Here is a 25,515-nt window from a genome sequence, read left to right as displayed (position 1 = left end):
TCTACAAACTTATTGTACATAGTTACTTAACACTAGTGTACTTATAAAACAGCCTTACAATGACCTTAATGTTAAATAGAGAAAATCTACGGACTTGGTGTACATAGTTGCTTAAGACTAGTAATAGAGATCGAACCACTTTAAAGTTTGGCCATCCCAGTGTGAAAACTACTCATTTGTGTATGTGTCATTTTTGACAATAAGCAATACACAATCATTCCTTTCCAATATTTTACTTATGAGCTCTCCATCCCTCTTCTTGCTTGCTTGTATGCTTTTAAATCTTGCTTGCTTTTGATGGATACATGCTAGATAGCAGCTTGATTGTAGTTTTGCTTCTTGCATTAGCTTCCTTTTCTTCCCTTGCATGTGTAAGAGAGAATCATTGCGAAGGACCATCTCTTCTTGCCTCCATCTAGGCATTGAGAGCTTTCCCTTCGCCCCTTTTATGTATCAAGGAGCATTCTGGTGTGACACAACATAGTGAGGATGCAATGGGAGAGCTAGTGCACCCACATGGAAAGTTACAGTTTGCGGCTCTAAGGTAGAACCCAATGACACATGCTTCCGCAAGGCTGGGGTAAGCTCTTGACTTCAACATATTTGGCACTGCACTTGCTGGGTACTAGCCTAGGGCTTTAGCTCTATTTTCTCATCCATTCCAAGCTATTGGGATCACCCAATATTTATCGGTGTTGATTAGGAGATCGCACTTTCAAAAACATACAATTTTGGTTTGATTTTGATGTGAAATTGTCACTTTTGGTTTAGGTATTTTCAAATTTTTTTCATAATCTATTCGTGCATAGTTAAATTGGTAGAGTAGAAGCATACTTAATTATCTAAAAATAATTTGAAGGTTATAATTAGTTACATTATAACCATTAATTAGGATTAAAACATTAATCTCATCCCATCAAGTCCAAAAAAATCACAAAAACCACCTAAAACCAAGCCAAACCAGCTCTTAGGTAGGGGACAACGTGAGCCTGGAGACATGAGCCATGAGCCTAAACATGCGAGTTGTGAATCTGGACATGTGAACCGTGAGCTTGGACACGTTAACCTATAGACATGAGCTTACATATTCACATGAGCTTGTAGACGTGAGCCTAGAGGTAGGTATACCTAATATAATACGGATCAATGAGTACAGCCATAAAGATCCATACGGGCACACCCACCCATGTCCTTGGAAGATATTATTATTATACAATCTGTACTAGCTATAAATTCTAATGAAAATTATTGCTCTTAGTAATTATTAAAAAATTGAGTACAATTATTATCCCAATAAGTGTACACCAACCCTGTCATAGGCCCAGTTCCTAGATTTGTGTGTTCCAATTAAGCCTATTTCACACCAAGAAAGTGTGTGAGTCAAGTTTATACAAAAAAGGCGTGAGCCTACGTAGATACATAAACCTAGACATATGAGCCAGGAGATGTGAACCTATATATGTGTGAGCCCAGACACATGCACCTGTACACATGAGTGAGATGTGAGCCTAGTCTTGAGGCATGAACCTAGCGATGTGGACTGCAGATATGAGCCTAGTAGCCCAAAAAAAAATCAAACTCAAAAACTTGTCAGAAACAATTCTCAGACCTAGTCCAAAAACACCAAAGATCTTTGATACAAACCTAATCTAGACTGATTGTTGGAAATGACAATACAGTCAATTGCAATTCATCAAACCAAACCTCATCAAACCCACCAAGCCTTTGATCCCAAGAAATGGCCATCACTTAGCAGAGTGCTCAGATCCACTACAAGCGAGGAGATTTGGGAAGAAATGAGCCAATGCAACATTAATCTGAGTGGAGGAACAACGGAACACCTGGAAACAGGAGTCGTTTTAGGCCTCCGAACTCTGAATTCACCAACTTGCTTTATAAACAATGCTTTAAATTTTATGAATAAGGCATTTAACTGTCCTATCTTTAGGCGTAAATCAAGAAGCATGAGCAAGACCAAAAACCTCAAGGTTCGCTCCCACAAGAGAGGAAGTGATCAAACCACGTCAGACGCCACAATGTTTTAAACATTTGGTATCGATCTTGAGCAAGATTTATCCTAACCCAAACATGACCAACAAGCAACCCAACAACCATAATTAGTCTCTTTTGTTGTACCACCAAAAACAAGTGTTTCATAATACACACAATAGTAAACGCACACAGAACACGCAAGAGTTCCACTTTCCACAGGATCCCACTATAAAAGTGCCACAAAACCAAGTTCTATTTCTTCTTTGTTTTGGACCAGAAACATGGAACGTAGGGAAGGCTAAAGAGCCAATATCAAGGACTACCTCATCACAAAGGGATCCACAAGGGTATTCACAGATGTCCGCTCTGCTGGAGGCAAAAGCTAGTAGCCTCAAAGCCATGCTGGTGGAGGACAAGTGCCATTGGAAACCACACAGCCCAATCCCATAAGGCAAGAGATCTCGTACCCTAAATTAGAGGTTCTTGCGCAACCACCTCCCTACATTCCACTGCCATGCTGTAGAGGCTCAGAGTTGGGAAAAACCAAGTCAATCCACATCTCAAGGATGATGACTAAATTCGACAGAACTAGAGATCCCATTCAGTACCTAGAGAAGTTTGATCAAATTTTTGCCATGGGATGGATTGACGATCCCACCAAGATATGCTCATTTGAACTTTGCCTTAAAGGCAAAGCAGGCCAGTGCTTGAGGTCACTAAATACACTTAAAAAGACTAGCTACTAGATATTGAGACACATTCATAGGGGGGTTCTTTCTTAGTGGAGCAAGATGGAGCCCTATTGCATAGGTATATAACCTCAAGCAGGAGGAGGGAGAAACCATGCGGAACTACATTACTAGAACCAAGTATCTCCACATGAGATGTAGCACCTGCAAAAGGCGATGACTTATCCCTCATCATCGATCAATTTATGATCGGTCTCTTAAGAGCAAGAGGCTTCATGACCATCTCTACAATTTTGACACATCTTTGATGAATGTTGTTGCCATGAGGCAATAGACCTACAACCTATAAGGCAAGGATGTAGAAGTCATCCACCTGAACCAAGAGATAAGGGACGCATCATCCAAAGAATCATCAATGGCTAAGGGCACTCCACAAGCACTAGCTAGAGTCCTAGTCAAGTACATAAGCATGGACGATTGGCAAAGAATCTTCTAAACCATTTTAGGCTAGTAGTGGGGTGGATGGGCTGCCAACAACCTCATGGCTAGCCCAACCACCACCAACACCTCACATTGTAGACCCACATCTATTCCGACAAAGAGAAATGGTTTGTTGTGTAATTTTTTGCAAGATTCATACAAATACAGAGTGTTTGAGGCCTAGATAACAACATTGTTGTGCTCATTGCTAGAGCCATGAGAATCATGACACGGCTTATTGTTGGTATACCAGGGAACCAGTACCGCAACCTGTGCACCTAGTTCCAAAGCAACCACTAGCCCTACCGCCCATACCAAACGCTTCTCAACCGGCTCATAATCTAATGCCCAATTATCAGAACCTCGTACTATGAGGTATGTACATACTGTTGCCACCAATGCCATACTAATCTCCAGTATTACCACTCCAATCAATTTCTCCTGGAACTACACCACGACAATAGTAGTAGCGTTGACTTTGCTAGTCAGCTTCAAGAGTCCAAACAGGAGAGCTATGAGTCATATGAGCAAAATGATTCATATGGATATTGAGAGTAACCAGCGAACCATTGATTACACCTCTCTATTCTACACCATGGTGCAATAAAGAGCAAGGGACCTCAACAATATGGCATGCAGGCCACCAATGCAATGTATCCATTGTAAGGGCCCACAGTGTGTTATTGAGTGTCCTCATAGAACCATCACACCTAGTGTCCCAAATCCATACCCAAATCTAGTGTGCCAAACCCCAATGACATTCCATACCGAGACATTACAAGTGTGGATTCAAACATGTTTTTAAGGATTATCCCAACCAAGTGATAATAATCACCTCAATGGGCGGCAGGAGAATCAGGCACTTCAATGAAACTTAATTTGTTAAGTGTATAAGGAGGACTTATTCATATAGTCCCTTTTAATACCATCACAAGGATCCAAACTAAGTTGGCGGTAGTTACAAAAAGGAGACATCCAAGGCAACACAAAAATAGAAAGCTCAAGCTTCACTAGCAGTCCAAGACCCAAAGATGCATGCCCCAAAGGCTACATTAGCCCCTAAAAAGGCTAATGAAGCAAACCCAAAGGTCGAGAAAAAGAAGACCTCAAAGAGCTCACGAAAACGCAATGCATGATCAGTTGTTAAGGGCGATGTCGTGAGACCATTGAAAGTGGTTCGAACAATAGCTTCGAAGCTACCTCTTTTGAAGAGACAACAAACGATCTCCCATTTAAAGTAACTATTTCTAAAGAAAAGAAACCCGTTGACTACATTAACCTTCCAAATAAACTCAAGGAGTACCTCAACCCCATGTTGAAGAAAGAGTGAATGAAACAAGCCCAAGAACTTGTGAGGAAGGTGCTAAACTAGAGCTAGTACTTGAGCAAGTGGTCGAGTACAAACCATTGACCCTGCCTAAATCGATCCTTGACTCCATCTCAAAGCCAACTATAGAACTAATAAGGGAACCTCATAGCCAATTATGTAACTAATAAGGGAGCCTCAGAGCATGCCAAAGGCCTTGATTGAAACTTCAACCACTCTTAAGAGGCTATGAAAGAGAGCCAGTTCCAGAGCCTTTGCCTTTGGAACCATTGCTAGTTGCAATGAAGGAGGACTCAGTAGGTGAAAGTTGGCCTTTCATGGGTCATTATAGTCACAATATTTTCTCTAATGTGATAGATGACGACTGCATTTCAACCCCATCAAAGGCACCACCCCTTAGGGAAGGATCAGTGCACATCCCCTACACATAAGGAGGTCCAACCCCACCTCCAAGTGAGTACGAGCTAAGTGAGAGTAGTGAAAGAGAGCATCATCCTCAGAAGGGAATGGATCGTGGCCACAGATTGCATTGTCATCTTGCGAAGAAGAACCGTGATGCTCAAGCTCCTCCTCAGAATGATTATTGTGCTCTTGGTGGATGAGGACACCCCAAACTCATCAACATCCCAAGCCTTGTCCTCCACTTAGAGCCACCACCTCAGGTAACCCTCAACACTCTTCGGGCCTTGTCACGTACTGCCTCAAACCATTATGGAGATCCAAAAATCTCACCGACGACAAAGACGAAGAACACTTGAATCCCAATGCTTCTCCATATGGATCATCCCAACAACCTCGTCGTCCGCACAAGCCTCAAATCCTAAAAGATCCATGCAAAGGCCTCAACACTTGGCACCACCCCACCAGCACTCCCCGTTGGGACTCGACACTTTCATTGGATCCAGACAAAGTTACTTGATGCACAAGGATTCTACAAAGGGAGCCCCCACATTAGGTGCCGAGATCAAAGAAACCTCTGCCTCGGACCCCCGCAAACGTACCCTTGAATGTCAATTCCAAGTGGGTGTGGAGACCCAAAGAGACCCAAAGCAATGCCTCCAACACCAACTCCTCAGTTTAAGCAGGAATTGAGAGTAGTGGCTTCCACCTTGACTATTGCAACACTACCTTCAGAAAAAGTTTGAAGAGCTCGGTGGCAACCCCCAATGAGAACCATGCACACACTTCACCACCAAACAACCCTAGGGCTCAAAAAGATCACCATGATCCCACAACACCTGTGTGCCACATCGCAACTAACTCGCAAGCTAGAAAGATACAGCACAAGTGCGCCAGCAAAGCTGTCCCACAGTGGCATCCAAGCTTTCGTCTCATGGATGGGTAAGCAATTCTCCACCCTCGCCTGCCGCGCCCGTTGATCATTTGCACGAAACCCTAGCCCAAGTGTACATACGTAATGTAACCCCCCTCCCCCAAACTCAAGTGTGCAATCATGATCTTCACCGAGAATGATTTAAAAAAACACAAAAACCCAAAAATATAACCAAAAACGTCAAAAAACAACTTGCACATGCACACATATTTACACACATGCGTGAACACACATTGCATTTGTATGCACATGCACACCTTGCCTTCATGCACGTGCACCTACCCCTTTACATTCACACTCGCACGTACACCCCACACTCATTTTCTCTTGCACGTGCTTACACATTCATGCCCACACACGCATCTTGCATGCACACATCTTTGCGCACACCTGTGCACACATTCACACGTGCGCACTCCCCTTTGCACAATTACACACTCTTGTGCATGCATCCACTCGCGCATGTGCATATACACACATTTACACCTTCACTCACTTCCTACGCATTCCCATTCACTCGTTACACAGACCCATGTGTGCACAGTCACCCACGCGTGCACATAACCCCCCGTGTGCACACTCCCTTTCTTCACTTTGCCAATCAAATGTGTGCTTCAAATAGCTTTGCTCAAACATCGGGTGAGTTTGGCATTATTGATATATATAGTGGCTATGATGATGTGGCACTTGAGTCAAATTGGTGATCTCAAAAGTTCAAACGCTTGATTAGTGACGATTTGAGGGGTCTGGCATTTATGAAGTCAAATCAATGATTCAGAGGGTGGAATCAATGGAGGCAACTCGCGACTTGAGAAGTAGGGTCGACGATCAAAGATGTGGTAAGGTCAGATCATGATCATAGACATGAGGTCATCGATCGAAGATGTTGATTCATCAAGATCTAGCTAGATCATGATTTAGCTGCCTCATTAGTCGACCATTGATGAGTTCATCTTGGATCGCGATTCCTAGAATGAATCGTCAAGATTGAACTGAAGAGGTAGATCAAGATTCAATTGTTGAATTGTGTGATTGAAGAAATCGGAGGCAGCCGTGAAAACTTGGATTATGATTTATGATGATGGTGGCACCTAGATCACCTAAAAGAACCCCTTAAGTTTTATTTTTTCCTCTTTTTTAATATATATATATACATATATATACATATACATATATATATATATATATGCATAATCCTGCCCCCTTGCATTAATTTTAAAAAAAACAAAAACAAAACAATAAACACAAATTCAAAAAAAATTCCCTAGCCCCCAGGTGGAAAAAAAATAGTTGCCATCGCCTGCGCATGCAGCTCCGCCCACCTCCTACGCAGATGCGCAGCCCCCGCCCTGCGTGCTACACCACACCCATCCCCTGTGCCGCGTGCACCCCAGCCGCCCGCAGCTCCACTGTCTCCTGTATCGTCCGCCTGCTCCAAGCCCGCACCAGTCCGATCCACCTGCAGAAGCAAAGACAGAGGAGAATCGGGCTTGAGCCTTGTGCCTTGGCGCCAGCGAGCATGGAGAGAAAAGAAGACGCCTTATGCCTTAGTGCCAGCAAGTGGGGAGAGGAAAGAGGAGAAAGGGCTTGGCTGGCCACCTACGCAGCAGCCCGAGCAGCAAATAAAAAAGAGGAGAAGAGGCCATGCTTCCTTGACCGCCGCCTGTGCAAGACAAAAGCAGAGACAAAGGCCTTGGCCCCTGGCCGACTAGGCAACTGAAGCAGGGAGAGGAAAGAGGAGAAGGGCTTCGCCCTTAGGGGCCCGTGCAGCCCTGACCAAGAAGTAAAGGAAAGAGACGGTCTTGTGCCCTGGCACCAGTGCAGAGCGTGGAGAGGAGAGAAGCCGTCAGAGCTAGAAACAGCCCTGCAAGAGGTCTCTACGTCTGCATCCTGCAATGAATCATCTTTTGCAACAATCAGGGAGTTCGCCCTAAAGGACTTCACTTCTCATCACGCTTTCAAGGCATCTCTGACAACGAAATTTTGATAAACGTTGCTTTCTATAGAGAAAGGAGTTGCTTGAAAAAGAATGTGTTGATGATATTGATATCATCCAAACGGAAGGTGCAAGGAGCTCAAACTCCTTAAAACCAAAGAGTACACCTTCATTGTCACATAGTGAGGACCAGCACACCATGGGCACGAAGCTATCCGCACGCAACCACCCTGGTTTAGCTGTTACCAACATTCCAACAAGTGACAATCAACCCGCATTCAACCACCCTGGTTTAGCTGTTACCAACATTCCAACAAGTGACAATCAACGCAATACCGACGTCAGTATCTTCCCAACAAACCGGCAAGTGCAGGTAACCCCTTCACCCTCCTTTTACTGCTTATATTAGCTCCCCCTTGAGTGGGAGCACTTGGGAGAGTCATGAAAGCAATTTTCTTGTTTGCCTTGCAAGATCCAACACCTTTTCTTTTGTATGCTTGTTCTTCAGATGAGGACTACATGCAATATCCACGTGTAGCCCCTCATGGAGGGTAGAGCTGGTACAGCTTGTTTGCAAGTACTCTCCCAGAAAGTCCAAATGCATCTACCCAAACAGTTCAAACCACCTCTGAGACTCGCACTCGCCACACAACCATAGACTTACTCAAAACCTAATCCATTGCGGACAAAGAACTTTTGTGCACACTTTACGGCGGATGACGCCACATCCTTTTGCCACAGGCACTTACGCACATAGGCCCGGATAGTCCTCCCTGCCTTCTGGTCTTTTTGGCACCAATTCTTGCACCTATGCCTTCCACCAATCACACCCAACGGTTTAAACCGCACCTAACCAAGGCACTTTGACACCGGCTCCCATTCTTCATGCCTCATGCCAACAGTTTGAATGGATGCCTCAGATCTTGTTGTCTTGACTTCTTCATTAAGCCTTTTTTTTACTCCAGTATAGCCTTCTTTCCATCCATGAAGCACGATTCTGGGATCCACATACTCACAAAGGCTACTAGCTTTCCACCCGCGCCCGGCATGCTAGGACTTCGTGAAGATGCCACTGGAGCCCAATTACATGGGCATCCCGATCACGAGATTAGAGAGAGAGAGAGAGAGAGAGAGAGAGAGAGAGAGAGAGAGAGAGAGAGAGATCCCAAAGCAAACGCCTAATTTACACACCAAAACACTAATATGCAGAGAAACCATTAAGAGAGATCTTAAAACACAACAAAACTCCCAAAGCAAACGAATATGCTTAAACATACATAAAAAAGCAATGCAACCATGAGAACACTCCTTAAAGAGAAAAACCCTATAACACAAAGAAACCATGAGAGAGAGGAGAGAGAAGAGAGAAAAAATTTTACTTTTCAGTCTTGACCTAAATCTATGGTCTAACAAAAGAAAACAATATTTTAATCAACTAGATCATGCCAAGCATCCTTAAAATGGCATGAAAATAAGTAACAAGAGCCACAAGTGTACCAAAACCACCAGAAAGCCACAGAAAGAGAGGTAACGCCTGCTTGGTGGTAGCTGAGCCACACTCATTCACTAGGAGACGTCAACTTGTACTACACTCAATCTGAACAAATTTACATAACTAAGCACAAGAAGCAAAGGTGTTTAACAATTGTCCATTAAAAATATTGCCTTGAACCTTATTACCTTTTTTGGTAATCAAAGAAAGCACGCAAACAGTCGAACCTTCCAAACAGTAGTTCCTTGAGTCATTCACAAATATCAAAACGAGGACTGTGTACATGACATCCCTCAAGGCCTCAATGGTCCTCGTAAAAGAGGTTTAAGTTATTTGTCATTGAGAAGCTTTCTTTCAAGACTCAAGGTCCTCGTAAAAGAGGTTTAAGTTATTTGTCTTCAAGGAGCTTTCTTTCAAGACGATCCATCTTGTCATGGTTGCAGTTTTGAAAGATCACAGTACTTCTTGGGATCGCCGTACTATTCGACCCACTTTACGTTTGAACTCCTCTCGATTGTCTCGCCATTCTTTCTGCATTTTCAAAGCAAAATAAGCTACAAGTATTTTGTGCATGCAGTTTCAACCATGATATACCTTTCACAAAATAAATGAGGGTCTTAACCCACTTTGTTATTAGGGCATTTCTTTGGCTTTATGACTTTTGTAATAAATACCTCTTTAAAGATTCAACAGAATTCCTTCAGAAAATACTGTCAACACAAGATATAGTGGAAAAAAAAGTATCAAATACCAAGAGCATTTTCAAAACATACTCTTATCGTAGTCGACATTTAAGACCTTTTTGCAAAAAGTTTGTTTTACTTTAAAAACACCCTACATAAAGTCATGCGCACTCATGAGTGCAATTATATTGGAAGAAACACCCATCTGCTCAATTGTATCCGATAAAATGTCCAGGGCTCATGATCCTTCCAGAACCTTCCCAAAACTTAAATACAAAAGATCTCCAAGATAGCTAGTCCCAGAGAATTTTAGGCTCCATGGACCATACATATACATCATGTCAGGCCCCACAAGCCACACATGTACTATCATGTTAGGCTACACAGTCATACATATACAGTCATGTTAGGCTCCATATACCACACAGACACACCATGTCAGGCTACACCAGACATACATGTATGTCATGTCAGGCTCCACATGCCACACATGAACAGTAGAAAAATAGAAGTTGTAAGGAATTTTGTGACATCCCCCCCCGGCTTCTAAGCAGTTGACCGCAACTGAACAGCTTCCAAGTAGGCCTTAAGAAGTTCCGGATAATCCGCAAAATAATCCTCGTCCATCCATTTTGCATCCATAGCCGAATAGTTTTTAAACTTCACAAGATACCTGCGCACTACCTTGCCACCTGCATGCTTGCGCTCTTTATGAAAAAGTATCTGCTCAGGTTGCAATACCTCCTCAAGTTCATCCACTTCTGGTGGATCTTCCAAAACTCGTTCCATAGAAGGTGGTCCCACATAAGGCCTTAGCAAACTGACATGAAAGGCATTGTGGAGATCAGGTAATACCAATCTATATGCCACTTCATTTATTTTCTACAAAAAATGGAATGGCCCATAATACCTGTTTGAAAGCTTAGGAAACCGGCCTTCCTTACCTGGCCGCTTCCGGCTTAAGTAATACCCAATCACCTTCCTTGAAAACCACCTCTCGCATGTGTTTGTCAGCTGCCTTTTTTTGCTTAGCTTGAGATATTTCTATGGCTGTCCGAACCTGTGCAAACGCAATATCCAAATCACAGACATACTCATCTGCTGCAAAGATTTCATCTTTTGTTCGTAACACATAGGTGGAAGTACCACCTTGCCATAGACTATCTCAAATGGAGCCTTATTAGTTGAAGAATGCACTGTGTTAATGTATGCAAACTCAACCAATGGCAAATACTTTTCCCAATCTGACTTCTGCTCAGATACATAACACTTGAGCAAGTCAAGCACAGCTGAATTTGCTATTTCACTCTAACCATCCGTCTAAGGATGATAGGCTGATGAAAAACTCAACTTTGTGCCCATATTATCAAACAATGCCCACCAAAATAAACTGGTAGTCTGAGGATCTCTATCCCCCACAATAGACTTGGGCATGCCATGATGTTTGAAAATCTGAGCTAAGAACAACTTTGCCATGTGCTCTAGCTTGATTGTTTTCCTCACAAGAATTAAGTGTGCATGTTTGCTAAAACGATCTATAATAGTCCATATAGCATCATTTCCATGTGCCGATTTCGGCAGATTCATAATGAGATCCATAGCAATGCTTTCCCATGGTTCCTATGGAATGGGTAAGGGCTGAAGCAAACCAAGTGTCTTGTGTCTGTCAAACTTGACTTTCTGACACACTATTCACTCTCGCACATAAGCTTCGATATCCCTCCGTAGAGCTGGCCAAAAGAGATATGTTTCCAAAGCCTGTGTAGTAGCCAGAATCAGAGTCACACGGGGACGCGGGGACGCGGGGACGGGCCGTAGGGACGCGGGGACGCGGAGACGGCCGAGGACGGGTGGGACGCGCAGGGGACGCCGTGCAACACGGGGACGCATGATGGCGTCCCGGGGACGCGTTCCCGAAACGCGGGACGGGCAGGGGACGTGGTGAGGAGACGTCTCCAACGGCCAGAAACGGGCAGAAAACGGCCAGAAAACGGGCAGATTTCCAGCTATAAAAAAAGGCACTCTCTCTATTGCACCCACACTCATTTCTCAAGCCTCAAGCTTCCAAATCCAAACTTCAAAGTTCCAAGTTGTGCCAACTTCCAAGCCATCTCTCTCTCTCTCTCTCTCTCTCTCTCTCTCTCTCTCCAAGCCATCTCTCTCTCTCTCTCTCTCTCTCTCTCTCTCTCTCTCTCTCTCCAAGTTCCATGATCCATCCCTCTTGAGACTTGCAAGCCTCAAGAGTCAAGCAATACTTGCAACTCTCTATTGCACCCTTCTTCCCTCTCTCTCACACTATCATCATTCATGGCATCTCAAGGTGAAGGCGCCGCCGCCACATCTTCCGTTGCGGGCTCTTCATGAAGGAGGCCGGCGGTGCACACATGGTCATGGTGGGATGAGGTCCACTACGCTAGTCGTGGAGTGGGCGGTGGTTCAAGGGCATGGAATTGCAAGCTTTGTTCCTACAAGAGAAGTGGCGGCGCCAACAAAGTGCGAGCTCACTTTTTGCACGAGGCCGGTCATCAAGTGCAATTTTGCGCACGCGTTACTCCTGAGAAGCGAGCGGAGCTTCTTGAGAAGCTCAAGGTTTATGAGGCGGCCGAGGCGGCAAAGAGAGGGCGACATGTTGTCGTTGATCCTCATGATGTGGTGAGAGCACGAGAGCAACCGACGCGAATGGAGGTGGAGAGGAACCCAAATCTTGCTTCAAGCTCTCAACCATTCAAGTCCACTCCATCCACATCGGGTGCCTCCATTCCCATCCGCCGTCAATCCACTCTTAACGAGAATTGGAACCCAAAATTGAAGGATGAGGTGGATAGGTCGGTGGCTAGGTTCTTCTACCACGACCACATTGCGTTTCAAGCGGCACGGTGAGAGTCGAGACTCAATTCTCTTCACTCTTTTTTTTTTTAATGTCTCATGCTTCAAAGCATTTGTCATATTGCCAAAAAAAGCTAACATGCTACATGGTTTTCCTTACTTGAAATAGGTCTCCTTACTTCCGTGAGATGGCCACAAAGATCGGGGAATATGGCCCCTCTTATGTGCCACCTTCATCGGAAAAGATTCGCACCACTTTGCTTGATAGGGAGAAGTTGGCCGTTGAGCAGGCGGCGGCGGCGGATACAAAGGCAACATGGGAGACTAACGGAGTCTCTCTCATTGTAGACGGATGGAGTGACACGCGCAAGCGCTCCATCCATGGAGTGGTGGCCTACTCAAGGGGCAAAGTGTACTTCATCGAGTCACATGATGCGAGTGGCACTGGGAAGGCCGTGGATGTGCTTGCCGCGGAATGGGCGTCCACAATCGAGGTCATTGGGCCGGAGCTTGTGGTCGGCATGGTGGCGGATGGAGAGGCGTCAAATAGGGCAGCCAGGAGCATTATTGAGTCAATGTATCCATCCATCACAGTTTCTTTTTGCATAGCCCATTGTCTCAACAACCTCCTCAAAGACATAGGTGCCTTGCCATGGATTGCACCCACCATTGAGGAGGCTAACCAGCTTGTATCCTTTGTCCTCAACCACCAAAGGCTGCGACATGAGTTCTCTAAAAGGAGCACTCTTTCCCTCCTCAAGTATTCTGAGACAAGGTTTGCATACAACTTCCTCATGCTAGGCCGCTTGTCTACATGTGGCGGAGCCCTAAGAGGGCTTTTCCTTAGTGATGAATTTTCTGCCATGCCGCAGTCAAAATCGGCAACAGGGAGAACGTGCCGAGATCGCGCCGACGATGCCGCTTAGTGGGAGAAGGTGAAGACACTCGATGCCTTGGTCAAGCCTATTGTTCACCTTCTACGAGTCATTGACGGCCGTGAACCATGTATCGGCAAGGTCTATGAGGCCATGGATCGCATGATCGAGTCACTCCAGCAGCTTGTGCCAGACAGGGCCGAGTTTGAGGAGATCCACTCATTATGTGAGTCCAGGTGGAACTCCTACTACTCCCCTCTTCATGCGGCTACCTTTGTGGTTGATCCAGAGTTCCAGGGCAGAAAGCAAGAGGCCGACAAGGAAGTAAGCAGGGGATGGCGGATCATTTTGGAGCGCTTAGAGCCCGACCCTACCATCAGGCGGAAGATCAGAGACCAGCTATCTCAGTACAGGACGCGGCAGGGATCTTTTGGATGTTTAGATGCACAGCTTGACCGCCTCAAGATTGGGTCTCCTCTTTGGTGGGAGGATTACGGATCAGATGGGCCGGAGTTGCAGCGCTTGGCTATTCGCATCCTTAGCCAGGCTGTGAGCTCTAGTTGCTTGGAGCAACTTTGGAGCGTTTACAGTCACATTGCCTCTAAGAAGAGGAACCGCCTTGAGGTGCAAAGGGCAAGTGATTTGGTTTTTGTGAGCGCTAACTTGCGCATCAGCAACAGGGAAGGCGGATCCCTTCACCGAATGGGAGATGGCACAGCAGGATCTTGCAGCTCAGGAGCATCTTGAGGAGGTAGAGGAGGAGGTACAACCTGAGGGGGAGGAGGAGGCTTCAAATGGCATCGACGACTTCGACTTCCAAGCCTCCCGCCAGGCTAGCACTTCAGGAGCTTGAGGCTTGACTCTTGACTCTTGAGCCTTGAGCCATCTCACCTTTTTTGTGCCCAGTGCCAATGGCCATGATCTATTGTGATCTATCTAGTATCCCTATTTTGTACCCACTCTTTTTTGTAACCCTCACTGCCCATGAGGCATGTACTTATCTCTTTGTATCTATCAGACTATCAATCACATAATCAGTGTGCCATCGATGTTTTATTAGCGCATTTTGCTCAAAATGACTCTTGTTTTTTTGTCTGTTCGGTGTAAAAGTTTGTTCAAAGTGTGTCTCTATATGTATGTCATGCATACAACTCCTAAATTGCTTTTAAAAAAGAGGGTTTTTTTTGCCGTTCCCGACCCCGTCCCCGGGACGGCACTTCCCCGTCCCCGTCCCCGTCCCCCGTCCCCATGTGACTCTGGCCAGAATACCACGATGACCAGCATATGGTGGAGCATGACACTCTTCCATAACCTTTTGGCGTAAATCATGCACTACACAAATACGATTTTGCATCATCAGAAACCCATCTCTAATCGAATAAGATGGAACAACAATACCATGATTCAAATCAGCCCAAATAAGCTGAAAATTTGTGTCCAAAGCATACATATCTCACATCCCTAATAAGTCCTGATGGTAGGCGGTAGTTACGGCATGCACTTGTGGCCTGCATGACAAAGCATCCGCCACCAAATTCTTCTTGCCCGGGGCATGCAAAATCTGAAAATGGAACATGGACAAGAAGTCTGCCCACCTTAAGTGCTTTTCCGAGAGTTTAGGCTGTGTAAGAAAGTGCCGTAAACTCTGGTGGTCTGTTTTTACCATAAATTTAGGCCCCAAAAGATAATGCTTCCATGTTTGAAGGGCATGAATAACGACTAACAACTCTTTCTCATAAACCTGCAAATACAATTCCGCATGTTGCAGGCGACGGCTTTCAAAAGCCACTGCATGTTCCTCTTGGTTCAAAACAGCCCCCAAACAATCTCCACATGCATCACACTCGACCACAAAAGGCCTATGCAAATTTGGAATAGTAAGAACTGGCCCTGATATGATGGCATCCTTCAACTTCTGAAAAGCTATCTTTTCGGGTTCCGACCAACGGAATGCTACTTTCTTCTTCGTTAGATCATGTAATGGTGAAGCTAAGAAAGCAAAGTGTCGAATAAATCGGCAATAATACGAGAGCATAAACCAATAAAGCTCCTAACTTGATGCACATTCTACAGTTCTGGCCAATCCTTGATTGCTTGATTTTTTGCGGGATCCATGCGTACTCCATCCTTGGAAACAATATGCCCTAAATAGTGAATTTCTCGCAAGAAGAATTCACTCTTCTTCCCATTCATGAAAAGCTTATGTTTCCTTAGCTCTTCAAAAACAATGGCAAGATGCTCTTTATGTTCAGCCTCACTCTTTGAAAAAATGATAATATCATCAAAGAAAGTTCCTGTGAACTTGTGGTGAGGTCTAAAAATTATGTCCATCATTCTATTGAAAGTAGCGGGTGCATTCGTAAGTCCAAATGGCACAACCAAATACTCATATAATCCAAATGTTGTTCGAAAAGCCATTTTGTGCATATCTTGAGGTACCACTCGAATCTGATGGTAACCACTCTTAAGATCAATGCGACTGAAACAAGCAGCTCCCTCAAGTTTATCAAGAATATCATCAATTCAAGGAATCGGAGACATGTTCTTGATAGTAATCTTGTTAAGGGCCCTATAATCAACACACATTCTGTATGTCCCATCCTTTTTCTGCACAAGTAAAACTAGAGAACAATAAGGCGAAGAACTTGGCCTTATCAACCCCTTCTCAAGTAAATCATTTACTTGAGTCATGATTTCCTCTTGTTGGGCAGCACTCACCCTATAAGGAGGTCGGTTAGGAGGAGAGCTCCCAGGGATTATGTCAATACAACGATCCTCTGGCCTCTCTTGGGGTAACTGTCCTGGTGGTGAATCAGCAAAACAATCAGCATATTCACTTCAGAATCAATCTTATCTTATCTACGGGAGTTACAACATCGTGCTCAACATTATCACGTACAAAGACCAAGTAAGAACAAGCTGGTTTCTTTATTGCCTTTGAAATAGAAATATGGCTTACAACCGGTATGGCACTCCCAGTAGTACCTGCATTAATACAAACTTCCCTACCCCTATGAGTAAACATAACTTTCTTTTCTTTGTGCAAAATCTTGGGATCCAAACAATAATGCCAAGGCATCCCAAGTATCACATCACATCCTATAAGTGGTGCCATGAGAAAGTCTTCATGATCCAAATATCCCTGTATTTGTATGTGAAGTTTCCCAATGATGGGAGTGACCTTAACTTCCTTGCCCTCAAAGGCAGCATCTGCATGAAAGTCCATGCCCAATTCCTCAAGCTTAAACCCAAGAGCAATAGCCATCTGTATGGATATGAAGTTATCTGTTGAGGCATTATCAAAAAGGAATAAAGCTATTTGGTCCTTTAACTTGTCCCAAGCTTTGCATAAAATTCTGCTCTTTGGTTCATGTGCAGTGCTACCTTGAACATCAGGTATAACATTCACACTCAATTTGGCATCCTACACATTATTCTTTTTGAGATTCTGGGGGCCTTGAGCTTTCATGTGATCTTTGCTCCCACATGTGAAGCACTTCCCTCTCTCATGCAATCAAAGATATGCTGTCTGGACAACTTAGGATCATCCTTTTTTACCCCCTGGCTTCTTTTCTGAGCCCCCTTTTGCATCCTTGGACTCATGAAGCATAACCTTAGGTAGCTGTCCACCCTTTTTTTGTTCATTTTCAGCTCTGAATTTTCCTTTGTGTGAGCCGAATTCTTGTCTTTTTGATACTCCCTTGCCATGCAACTCCTCAAATACAATTGTTGAGTATATGAGCTCCTGTAAGGTGTTGTGGAGGTACATTGCAAGGCTCTTTTGAATGATTCGTTTGCAGCGCTAACTCAAACTTTCTTTTCTTCTCGTCCTCACTAATCGTCATGAAAGGTGCGACTTTGAGAAGAATCCACCTAAACTTTGAAACATAAGAGGAAATGGATTCGCCTTCATCCTGTGTTAGCCAATCCCATTCCTTTCGTACATCCTTCTCAAAATGAGGAGGAAGGAACTGATCAGGGTTGTTTCTCGTACGCGTACGAATCAATTCGTACGTACGATTCGTACGGTACGATACCGTACGATATCGTACGATATCGTACAGTACGATATGCCAGTTCTGCCCGTTTTTAGCCGTTGCGCCGCCGCCGACTGCGCAGTTTTGTAGCAGTTTCTGTCCGTTGTTGTAGCCGTTTTGTAGCCGTTTGCTGGCCGTTTTGGGCATGCTTTGTGGCCCATGTGCCCATGGCCATGGCCCATGCTACATGGCCTTATAAAATGCCCACCCCCTAAGCCTCTCTCAAAGCTCTAGCCTCTCAATGCTCATTACTCTAGTGAGTTGTAACCATCAAGCCCCCCCCTCTCTTGAGTCTTGCTCAAGTGACCATCAAGCCCCCCCTCTCTCTCTCTCTCTCTCTCTCTCTCTCTCTCTCTCTCAACTCTCAACTTTCAAGCCACTCTCTCCCCCATAGGCCCTCTCTCAAGCCTCTCTCTCTCTCTCAAGCCTTTAGGCTCTCTCTCTCTCAAGAGTCAAGACTCAAGCCTCACTCTCTCATTTTCTCAAGCCTCTCTCTCTCTCTCTCTCTCTCTCTCTCTCTCTCTCTCAAGCCTATCCATCTCTTGAATCTTCTAACTTCTCTCTCTCTATTACAATGACAAGGGAGAAGAATGAAGCCTTCAATGTGCATGCTATCCATGTAGAGAAAGCCGATGGAAAGTCCAAGTCATATAGGTGGACTTCTAAGTATTGTGGCAAACAATACACAAGTGGAGTTACTAGGCTTCTCCAACATGTTGGAAAGGTGGGGGGGCAAGTTGCGCCATGCAAGGAAGTCCCCCTTGCTATATCCGATGAGATCTTCAACAAGATCAAGGGTGGATTGGGTGCTCACTATGATAGTGGTAGAAGCTCAAGGGCGGATGATGAGGTCATTTCCCCGCCTTGTGATACATCCTCCCCCGCCGCCTCCATCGGTGCCACCTCCATCGGTGCCGCCTCCGCCTCCGCCTCCTCAAAGAGACAAAGGCTTGAGTCTCCCATGAGGCAAGCCACTCTAGCCCAAGCCACCGGGGGGTTCTCTTCTTCTCTATCACATCTCCGAGAACGGCAACGGCTAGCGGATATAGAGATTGCACGCACCATTATTGAGTGCAATCTCTCATTCCATGTGCTCAAGGTAGATCAATGGAAGTCAATGGTGAAAGCCATTGCAAATGTGGGCCCATGTGAAGGATGGACCGGCGTCTCCTATCATGACATGCGCACGAAGAGGCTTGTGGACGAGAGGGAAAGAATCGATAGATCTCTCAATCCGGTGCGGGCGGCATGGTCCAAGTATGGGTGTAGCATCCTCTCCGACGGATGGAGTGACCGGAAGAAGAGAGGCATCATCAATATACTTGTCTCTTGCCCTCTTGGCACATACTTTGTGCGGGGCGTGGATTCCGGAAAGGCGGGGAGGAAAACATCGGGTGCATTCATATATCGCCATATCAAGCAAGCCATCATGGAGGTAAGTTTCAACTTTCAAATTGCACTAAAGTCTTTAAAGTTTAGGCTTTGGTATATGTGATATGATCATATGTGGCTATATCATGAGTCATGACCTCCGTCTCATACGGCATACGCTCATTGCATCCATTCATGTGCATTGTGACATGTAGGTTGGATCGAAGAACGTGGTGCAAGTCATCACCGACAACGCTTCAAATTGCCGTCGGATGGGGAAGTTGCTCGAGAAGGACTATCCCTCCATAGTATGGACGCCTTGTGCCTCCCATTGCATTGACTTGCTCATGGAGGATATGGGCAAGTTAGTGTGGATGAAGGAAGTAATGACCGAAGCTATCTCTATTGTTACCTTCTTCACCACAAAGGTGAAGGTGCTTGCCATGTTCCGCGAACATAGCAAGTTGGAATTGAAGAAGCCTTCATCTACACGCTTCGCCTACATGTGGCTCGTCTTGGAGCGCCTCCACGATGTGAAATCCTCCCTTCGCCAAACAGTGGTCTCCACAATGTGGAATGAGTGGGATGAGCGAGAATCGGCGGAGGCCAAAGCCATGCAACGGCTTTGCCTAAAGGAGGAGTTTTGGCAGTCGGTCCGCACTATTGTCATTGCGGTCACGCCCTTCTATAGGGTATTGCGGATGACCGACATGGAGGGAGCCACCATGGGCCTTCTTGTTCACTTCATGGGAGAGGCCATAGCAGAGTTACGCGTTTCTCCTTCCATCGACGAGGAGAAGCGCGATGGTATGTTGGCCATTGTGGAGAAGAGATGGAAGTGGATGCGAAGACCTATCCATGGTCTTGCCGCTTTATTGCATCCGGCTTACAAATCACCCGCCCTCTTCACCAACGTGGAGCTACTTGAAGCCCGAGATGCTTACTTGCCCAAAGCATTGCCGGAGGATCGCCATGGGAAGTTCCTTGAGGAGCTCATAAGCTACAATGACCAAAGGGGAGGAGCCGCGTTTGCATCTACTACCTGTTGGAAGAGGGAATCCCTTGTGAAGCCCCTCTTTTGGTGGGAGACATTTGGGTATGCGCTCTCAAGCCTCCAAAAGGTGGCTTTGAGAATCCTAGCTCAGGATTGCTCTTCAGGTGCATGTGAGAGGAACTGGAGTTCCTACTCACTTGTACACACGAAGTTACGTAATCGCTTGAGCACGCAACAGTTAGAGCGGCTAGTGTATTGCCGCGCTAACTTGCGCATGCTGCGCGCAATGCAAAAGATGGAATCAGCGAGACAGGTATAAGTTACAACTTATAAGTTATAAGTTATAAGCATTCAAATTTCAAACTTCAATGTTTATTGAAATTTGGAACCAAATTCTAATACATTGCTTGTCACTTGATCATTGTACAATGTAGGTGAATGTGGATGCATTCAAGCTCACAGGGGACACTCTTCAGAGTGTAAACAAAGTGCAGGATGAGGAGGAGGAGAGGATCTATGCAGAGATCTATCGAGAGCTCGAGTCATTTGATCGACGACCTACTCGCACTCGTCGTGGGCGTGGAGGTAGTGGCAGAGGAGTGCAAGTAGGAAGCCGTGGATGCACGGTTCGTGATGCTCCCAGGGACATAGTGCATACCTATGTGCGGCGTGGATCGGGTAGCTCCACACTCGCTCTTGCAGATGAGGATGCTCCCTTTGGCTTCTCACATGAGCTTAGAGAGCCCGAGTTCGATGATGAGGGCAACCTTCTTAGCGATGGCGACTTCGGCGAGGCCACTGATGTGTCCTCTTCTCATGAGGATGATTTCAGCGAGAGCTCTGATAGTGATGCCTTTGTCTAGTCTCTCCTTGGGCCTTGGCTCTAGCCTCTCTTTTTGTACTCGCGCCTAGCGCGCATGATCGCATCGCACCTCTATACTTATGTACTTTTGTTTGTCACTTCAAACTTGTTTAGTTGTTTTTAATGATATTTTGGTTTGAAACAACTTCTCTAGACTCTACCCTTCCAAATTGAAAATGTCTATGTTTGTAGGTGTTCTTTAATTTAAAAAACCGTATTTTAGGCATTGTCAGGCAAACAAGACAAGTCATCCAAAGATAGAATCAAAGTCATGCACACACATGAGTGCAATTATATTGGAAGAAACACCCATCTGCTCAGTTGTATCCGATAAAATGTCCAAGGCTCATGATCCTTCCGAAACCTTCCCAGAACATAAATACAAAAGATCTCCAAGATAACTAGTCCCAGAGAATTTCATCATGTCAGGCTCCATGGGCTATACATATACATCATGTCAGGCCCCACAAGCCACACAAGTACTATCATGTTAGGCTACACTAGCCATACATGTACTTTCATGTCAGGCTCCATATGCCACACAGACACACCATGTCAGGCTACACCAGCCATACATGTATGTCATGTCAGGCTCCACATGCCACACATGAACAGTAGAAAAATAGAAGTTGTAAGGAATTTTGTGACATGTAGGCTCATGTAGCATGGGTCAATGTGAAAGACTCAGAGGTCATGTCTTACCTTGGGAGAGAAAGATAGCCTACATCAACTCATCAAGACGACCCCCCTCGCTCTCAACAAGGGTAAAAGGGTAATGATGGAACAAAAAGGAAACAAAATATTGGACTTTCCGGACAGAGAACCCATGACTACAAATATTCAGATTTTGGGGGACTTCCCAAGCAAAGAACCCATGACTAATAACTAGAGATAGATAAATATTTGGAAGTTTTAACAACTCCCCATGGCACAACGTCGATGATGATCTGATGTCGTCTTCTTACACCGATGTTTCCAAGATTCCACACTTGATTGTCAAGTGTGGGAAACTAACTTGCAAAGAACTAATATGTTGTGATGCTGCTTGCAATACTCATAGTTAAAAATGATAACCAAGACAGAGAACCCGAGGATCGTGTGAGCGTGTCCATGATATTTTATCTCAAAAAGATATTGATATGATCACTAAGTACCTTGCTGATATGTGGTGCCGTTGCACTCGTGAGGCAGAGGAGCACCAAGGAGAGCAACACTGGGGCAGGAGATGCAAGCTCTGATCACAGAATGAGCTTGGTTGCAGTGAAGGCCCAGTGCGGAGGCACAGAGCTGGGCATTAAGCGCTCAAGAGATTTGGGACTGTTTGGGACTCTTTTGGACCAAATTTAGACCTGATTTACGCCAGCCTGTATGGTGCAGTTGCTACCCTGATCTGGATGCCCTGTATTTGCTGTGTTTTACTGCACACAAGCGGCAGGCCACTTATGATGGGCTAATATGCTGAAAACTCCTTGCTGATAGATGACCTCTAGTCGCCTCTTGCTATTGTACGTTTTGCTTTCCTACTAGCCCTTGGCTGAGGATACAACTCTTGGCCTGCTTGGCTGAGGTAGACTTGCTTTAACAAGATGATTTGGCAATGGCAAAGATGCAGATGGTGTTAAATCTAAGGTTAGGGTTTACAGCACAGAGAGACTATGGTGGGTGGAAAATATCCATGGTGAGTAGAGAGGGAGAGATAGAGAGAGCACAAAGATCTAGAGAGAGTGATTTGTGCGACTCTTGATTGATATTTTCAACCAAGTACATGCGTCTTCCAAAGGTTGCCCCAATGACATCATTTCTTTTGTCAACACACAAATAATATCTAGATATTATGCTAGCCCCTTCTGAGAATGGATTCACGTACACACAAAAATAAAGTGGGTGTTTACTCTAGATGTTCACACACGCACAAAAACAAACACATAGGCAAGACCTTGATCCCAACAAACCCTCCCTCAAGGGATTGCCTCATATTGTGTCGAGGATAAATCTAGGCTCATGGTTTCTCATGCCAATTTTCCTAGGCCAGCCCCCCTAGAGGTATCTTTATTACCAACAAAGTGTTCCTGTACAAGAAAACTGGTGCCCGAGAGTAAGCACTCTGGCGGCTAGCACCAAATACATCCAGAATATGATGAAAACAAGTAAAACAAATGCTTGACACTTCAGTCTTAGTCTTCCAAGAGTCCTTCGGGCACAGCCATACTCTACTACGTGATTGCACCCTCTAGAAGTAGAGCTGTCCCAAATAACCAGCCATGAAAACCTTAGCTCTGGCCACCCGAATTTTCCACCCTTCGAGCCACACGCCTCACGCAAGTATAAACACCGCGAAGAACCCATGCTGAAATGGACTGTACAGCTGTTTTCAGCCCAGTTCGCGATGGAAGTGCTTGGAGTGTTGAAATCTTCATTTTGTCGCAATCCTTCGCATCAAAAAGTCTTCAAGAGGATGAAGGGAACCCTAGGAATTTAGGAAAGCTTCCCCTATGGTTCAACTTGACAAAGGAAGGCTGAAATTAGGGTTTTCAGCAAAAAGACCAAAAATTACAACAAAAATGAGAGCTGTTTTGTTGAATTTTAATAATTAGGAATGTGTGGGAGAGTGTATAGCATCTGGAAACACTCTTGGAAGCTTGGAAAACACCCTAGCAAGCTTGGATAAGGAGAAAGTGCAGAAATTACAGCCAAAGAAGCCTCATGAAGGAGACACCTACTTCTAGAGAGAGGGAAGAGTGAGGTGGTGAGTTGTCCACTCTAGGTGTCAGGTAAGTGCTTTGTGGTGCAAGCTAGAACAGGCAAACGGCTGGTTACTCCCTTTGTACAAAGGGGATAAGGTCTGGGCAGTGGGCATTGGGTTTTGTCCACCTCGAGACATCAATGTGTGTGAACAAGACTGATTATTAAGCACTCATCCAAGTTGTTAGAAGAATGCTTGAAATTCTCTGTAGTGTTGAAAACTTTATCCTCTTGCTTGATATCGATTGTGAGTTTGCTTCCCTGGACTCCGCCGCGAGTACCTTCTGCTCCTTTCCAGGCTAGGAGCATTGGTGGGCTCGGTGCTTGAGACTGGCCCCACAACAGCTTCAGTGGTGGCTAGAGCAGCTGGTCTACCTTCGGTCAGAGTTTTGGTTCCTGACATCTCCTCCCTTCCGAAGGTCATTCAGCTACCTAGGATAGGGGGGGGTGGATTGATCAGAGAGTGGAGTTTTCGGGGCTCCCGAACCAGTGTTTTATATGCAGGCAGGTCGGCCACATGGCCAAGGCCTGCCCTCGCAGGAGACCCCGACCTTCACCGCAGCAGCAGGCCCCCGATGGCCCGCCCACAGATGCGGCTCGGCAGGCAGCCTCCGGGACACCTGCTCAGCCCACAAAGACCTCGGAGTGGCAGCCTGGACAGGGGCGCCGTAGAGGGAGACAGCCACAGCAACACGCCCAGAGACCGATGCAGCAGCAGCCACAGTCTCAGCATCACTCGGTTCCAGTGAGGAACAGCTTTGCTCCCCTACAGGAGGAGACCCCAGCGCAGACTGAGGACCAGGAGATGCCAGCAACCCCCTCCTTCGCCCCCACCCCCCCCTCCCCTGTTCCCCCCTCTCGCCTCGCTTCCACCTTCGACTCCTCCCGTTCCCGCTCCGGTTTTGTCAACGGCTCCTTCTCCACCCCCTTCTCCCCCCCCTCCTCCCCCTCCGCTCGCCTCAGCTCCCCGAGAGGCCCTGGCAGTTCCCTGGCACTCACCTGCAGTCCGGCGGGCACTGAGCACCGACCTTGCTCGAGCACCGCAGAGGAGACTTGCCATGCCAATTCGGGCTTCACGGATATCCTCTATCCGCAGTCGGCTGAGTAGTCTCGACACTAGACAGCGCTCGGAGGCTTTTGACTACTCCTTCACACGGCTTTTTGGAGCGGAGGGCCCCCATGAGCCAGCACCCATCAGAGTTCATGTAGTGATACCTCCGGCCCGAGGGGAGGAGGCACTTGATTCAGCGGTGGCCTTCTCCTTCCCTCTCTGTGGCCCTAGCGACCGGGAGTGGACTCTGGATCTCGCTCTTAGCATTTTGAAGACTCAGGCAGTTGAGTTTTCTCACCATGTGAGCGATCTGGAGGTGACAGACGTGATAGGCCGACTCTGGGAGTTGGCTCATTTTTTCTTTGATACCAGGAGTGTGGATGCCTCCGAGATTCGACATTTGGTGGTTCGCATAGTGGCTGACCTAGCACGCGACCCTGGTTATGTATGTATACACGAGGTTGCTCTCTCTGAGCGGGAGGCAGTCGCCATGGGACACAGCCACTGGCGCCTGATCCGAGATTCTTGCAACATACCGGGTGGGCAGATTCGTAGCCGCTCGGATGCTCCATCCAAGCCGCTTGCGAAGGCCCGCCATACGGCTGAGACAGCCTCCACCTTAGCAGGTCATCCATGAGGATCATCTCATGGAATGTACAGGGCCTTGGCAGCGCACACTATGTACATTATCGTGGTTGCTTGAGGCAGGAGCTTCAAAGATGCCTGGTTGGGGGCAGTATTGATATTCTGATGATGCAAGAGCACCATTTGAGTGAGAGCAAGATCTGAAGATACGGTTCGGTGATGCCTGGTAGATGGGACACA

The 25,515-nt window shown here is 46.0% G+C and overlaps 3 protein-coding genes across 5 annotated transcripts in view; 2 read left to right on the top strand and 1 right to left on the bottom strand.

The window, feature by feature from the left end:
- Window positions 1-9,404: 9,404 nt before the first annotated feature.
- LOC147633935 (ubiquitin-conjugating enzyme E2 7-like) overlaps window positions 9,405-25,515 on the bottom strand; it is a 44,999-nt gene continuing 28,888 nt past the window's right edge. The window contains exons 6-7 of one of the 3 annotated variants that reach the window (XM_086805007.1): window positions 9,924-9,959; window positions 9,405-9,780 (exon numbers count right to left, since the gene is read on the bottom strand). In XM_086805007.1, coding sequence (XP_086661133.1) covers window positions 9,936-9,959 — 24 coding nt within the window. In that variant the 3' untranslated portion in view covers window positions 9,405-9,780; window positions 9,924-9,935. Of the gene's footprint in view, window positions 9,781-9,923; window positions 9,960-10,056; window positions 10,753-10,876; window positions 10,993-25,515 lie in introns of those variants that run through there. The other 2 variants (XM_086805005.1, XM_086805006.1) reach the window with 2 other exon arrangements.
- LOC147633938 (uncharacterized) lies at window positions 13,063-16,367 on the top strand. Its single transcript, XM_086805008.1, has one exon. The coding sequence runs from the start codon at window positions 13,787-13,789 to the stop codon at window positions 14,378-14,380; it is 594 nt and encodes a 197-aa protein (XP_086661134.1). The 5' UTR covers window positions 13,063-13,786; the 3' UTR covers window positions 14,381-16,367.
- On the top strand, window positions 18,048-21,112 carry LOC147633937 (uncharacterized). Its single transcript, XM_086805000.1, has 3 exons — window positions 18,048-19,105; window positions 19,257-20,348; window positions 20,470-21,112. Exons 1-3 carry the CDS (start codon window positions 18,245-18,247, stop codon window positions 20,896-20,898), a joined length of 2,382 nt encoding a protein of 793 aa, XP_086661126.1. The 5' UTR covers window positions 18,048-18,244; the 3' UTR covers window positions 20,899-21,112.

The sequence above is a fragment of the Cibotium barometz genome, chromosome 11, assembly GCF_041138505.1.
Source record: "Cibotium barometz isolate CiBa-2024 chromosome 11, ASM4113850v1, whole genome shotgun sequence".
Lineage (NCBI taxonomy): Eukaryota > Viridiplantae > Streptophyta > Polypodiopsida > Cyatheales > Cibotiaceae > Cibotium > Cibotium barometz.
Note: the sequence above shows the minus strand (reverse complement) of the source record. Positions and strands in the feature narration are given on the sequence as shown.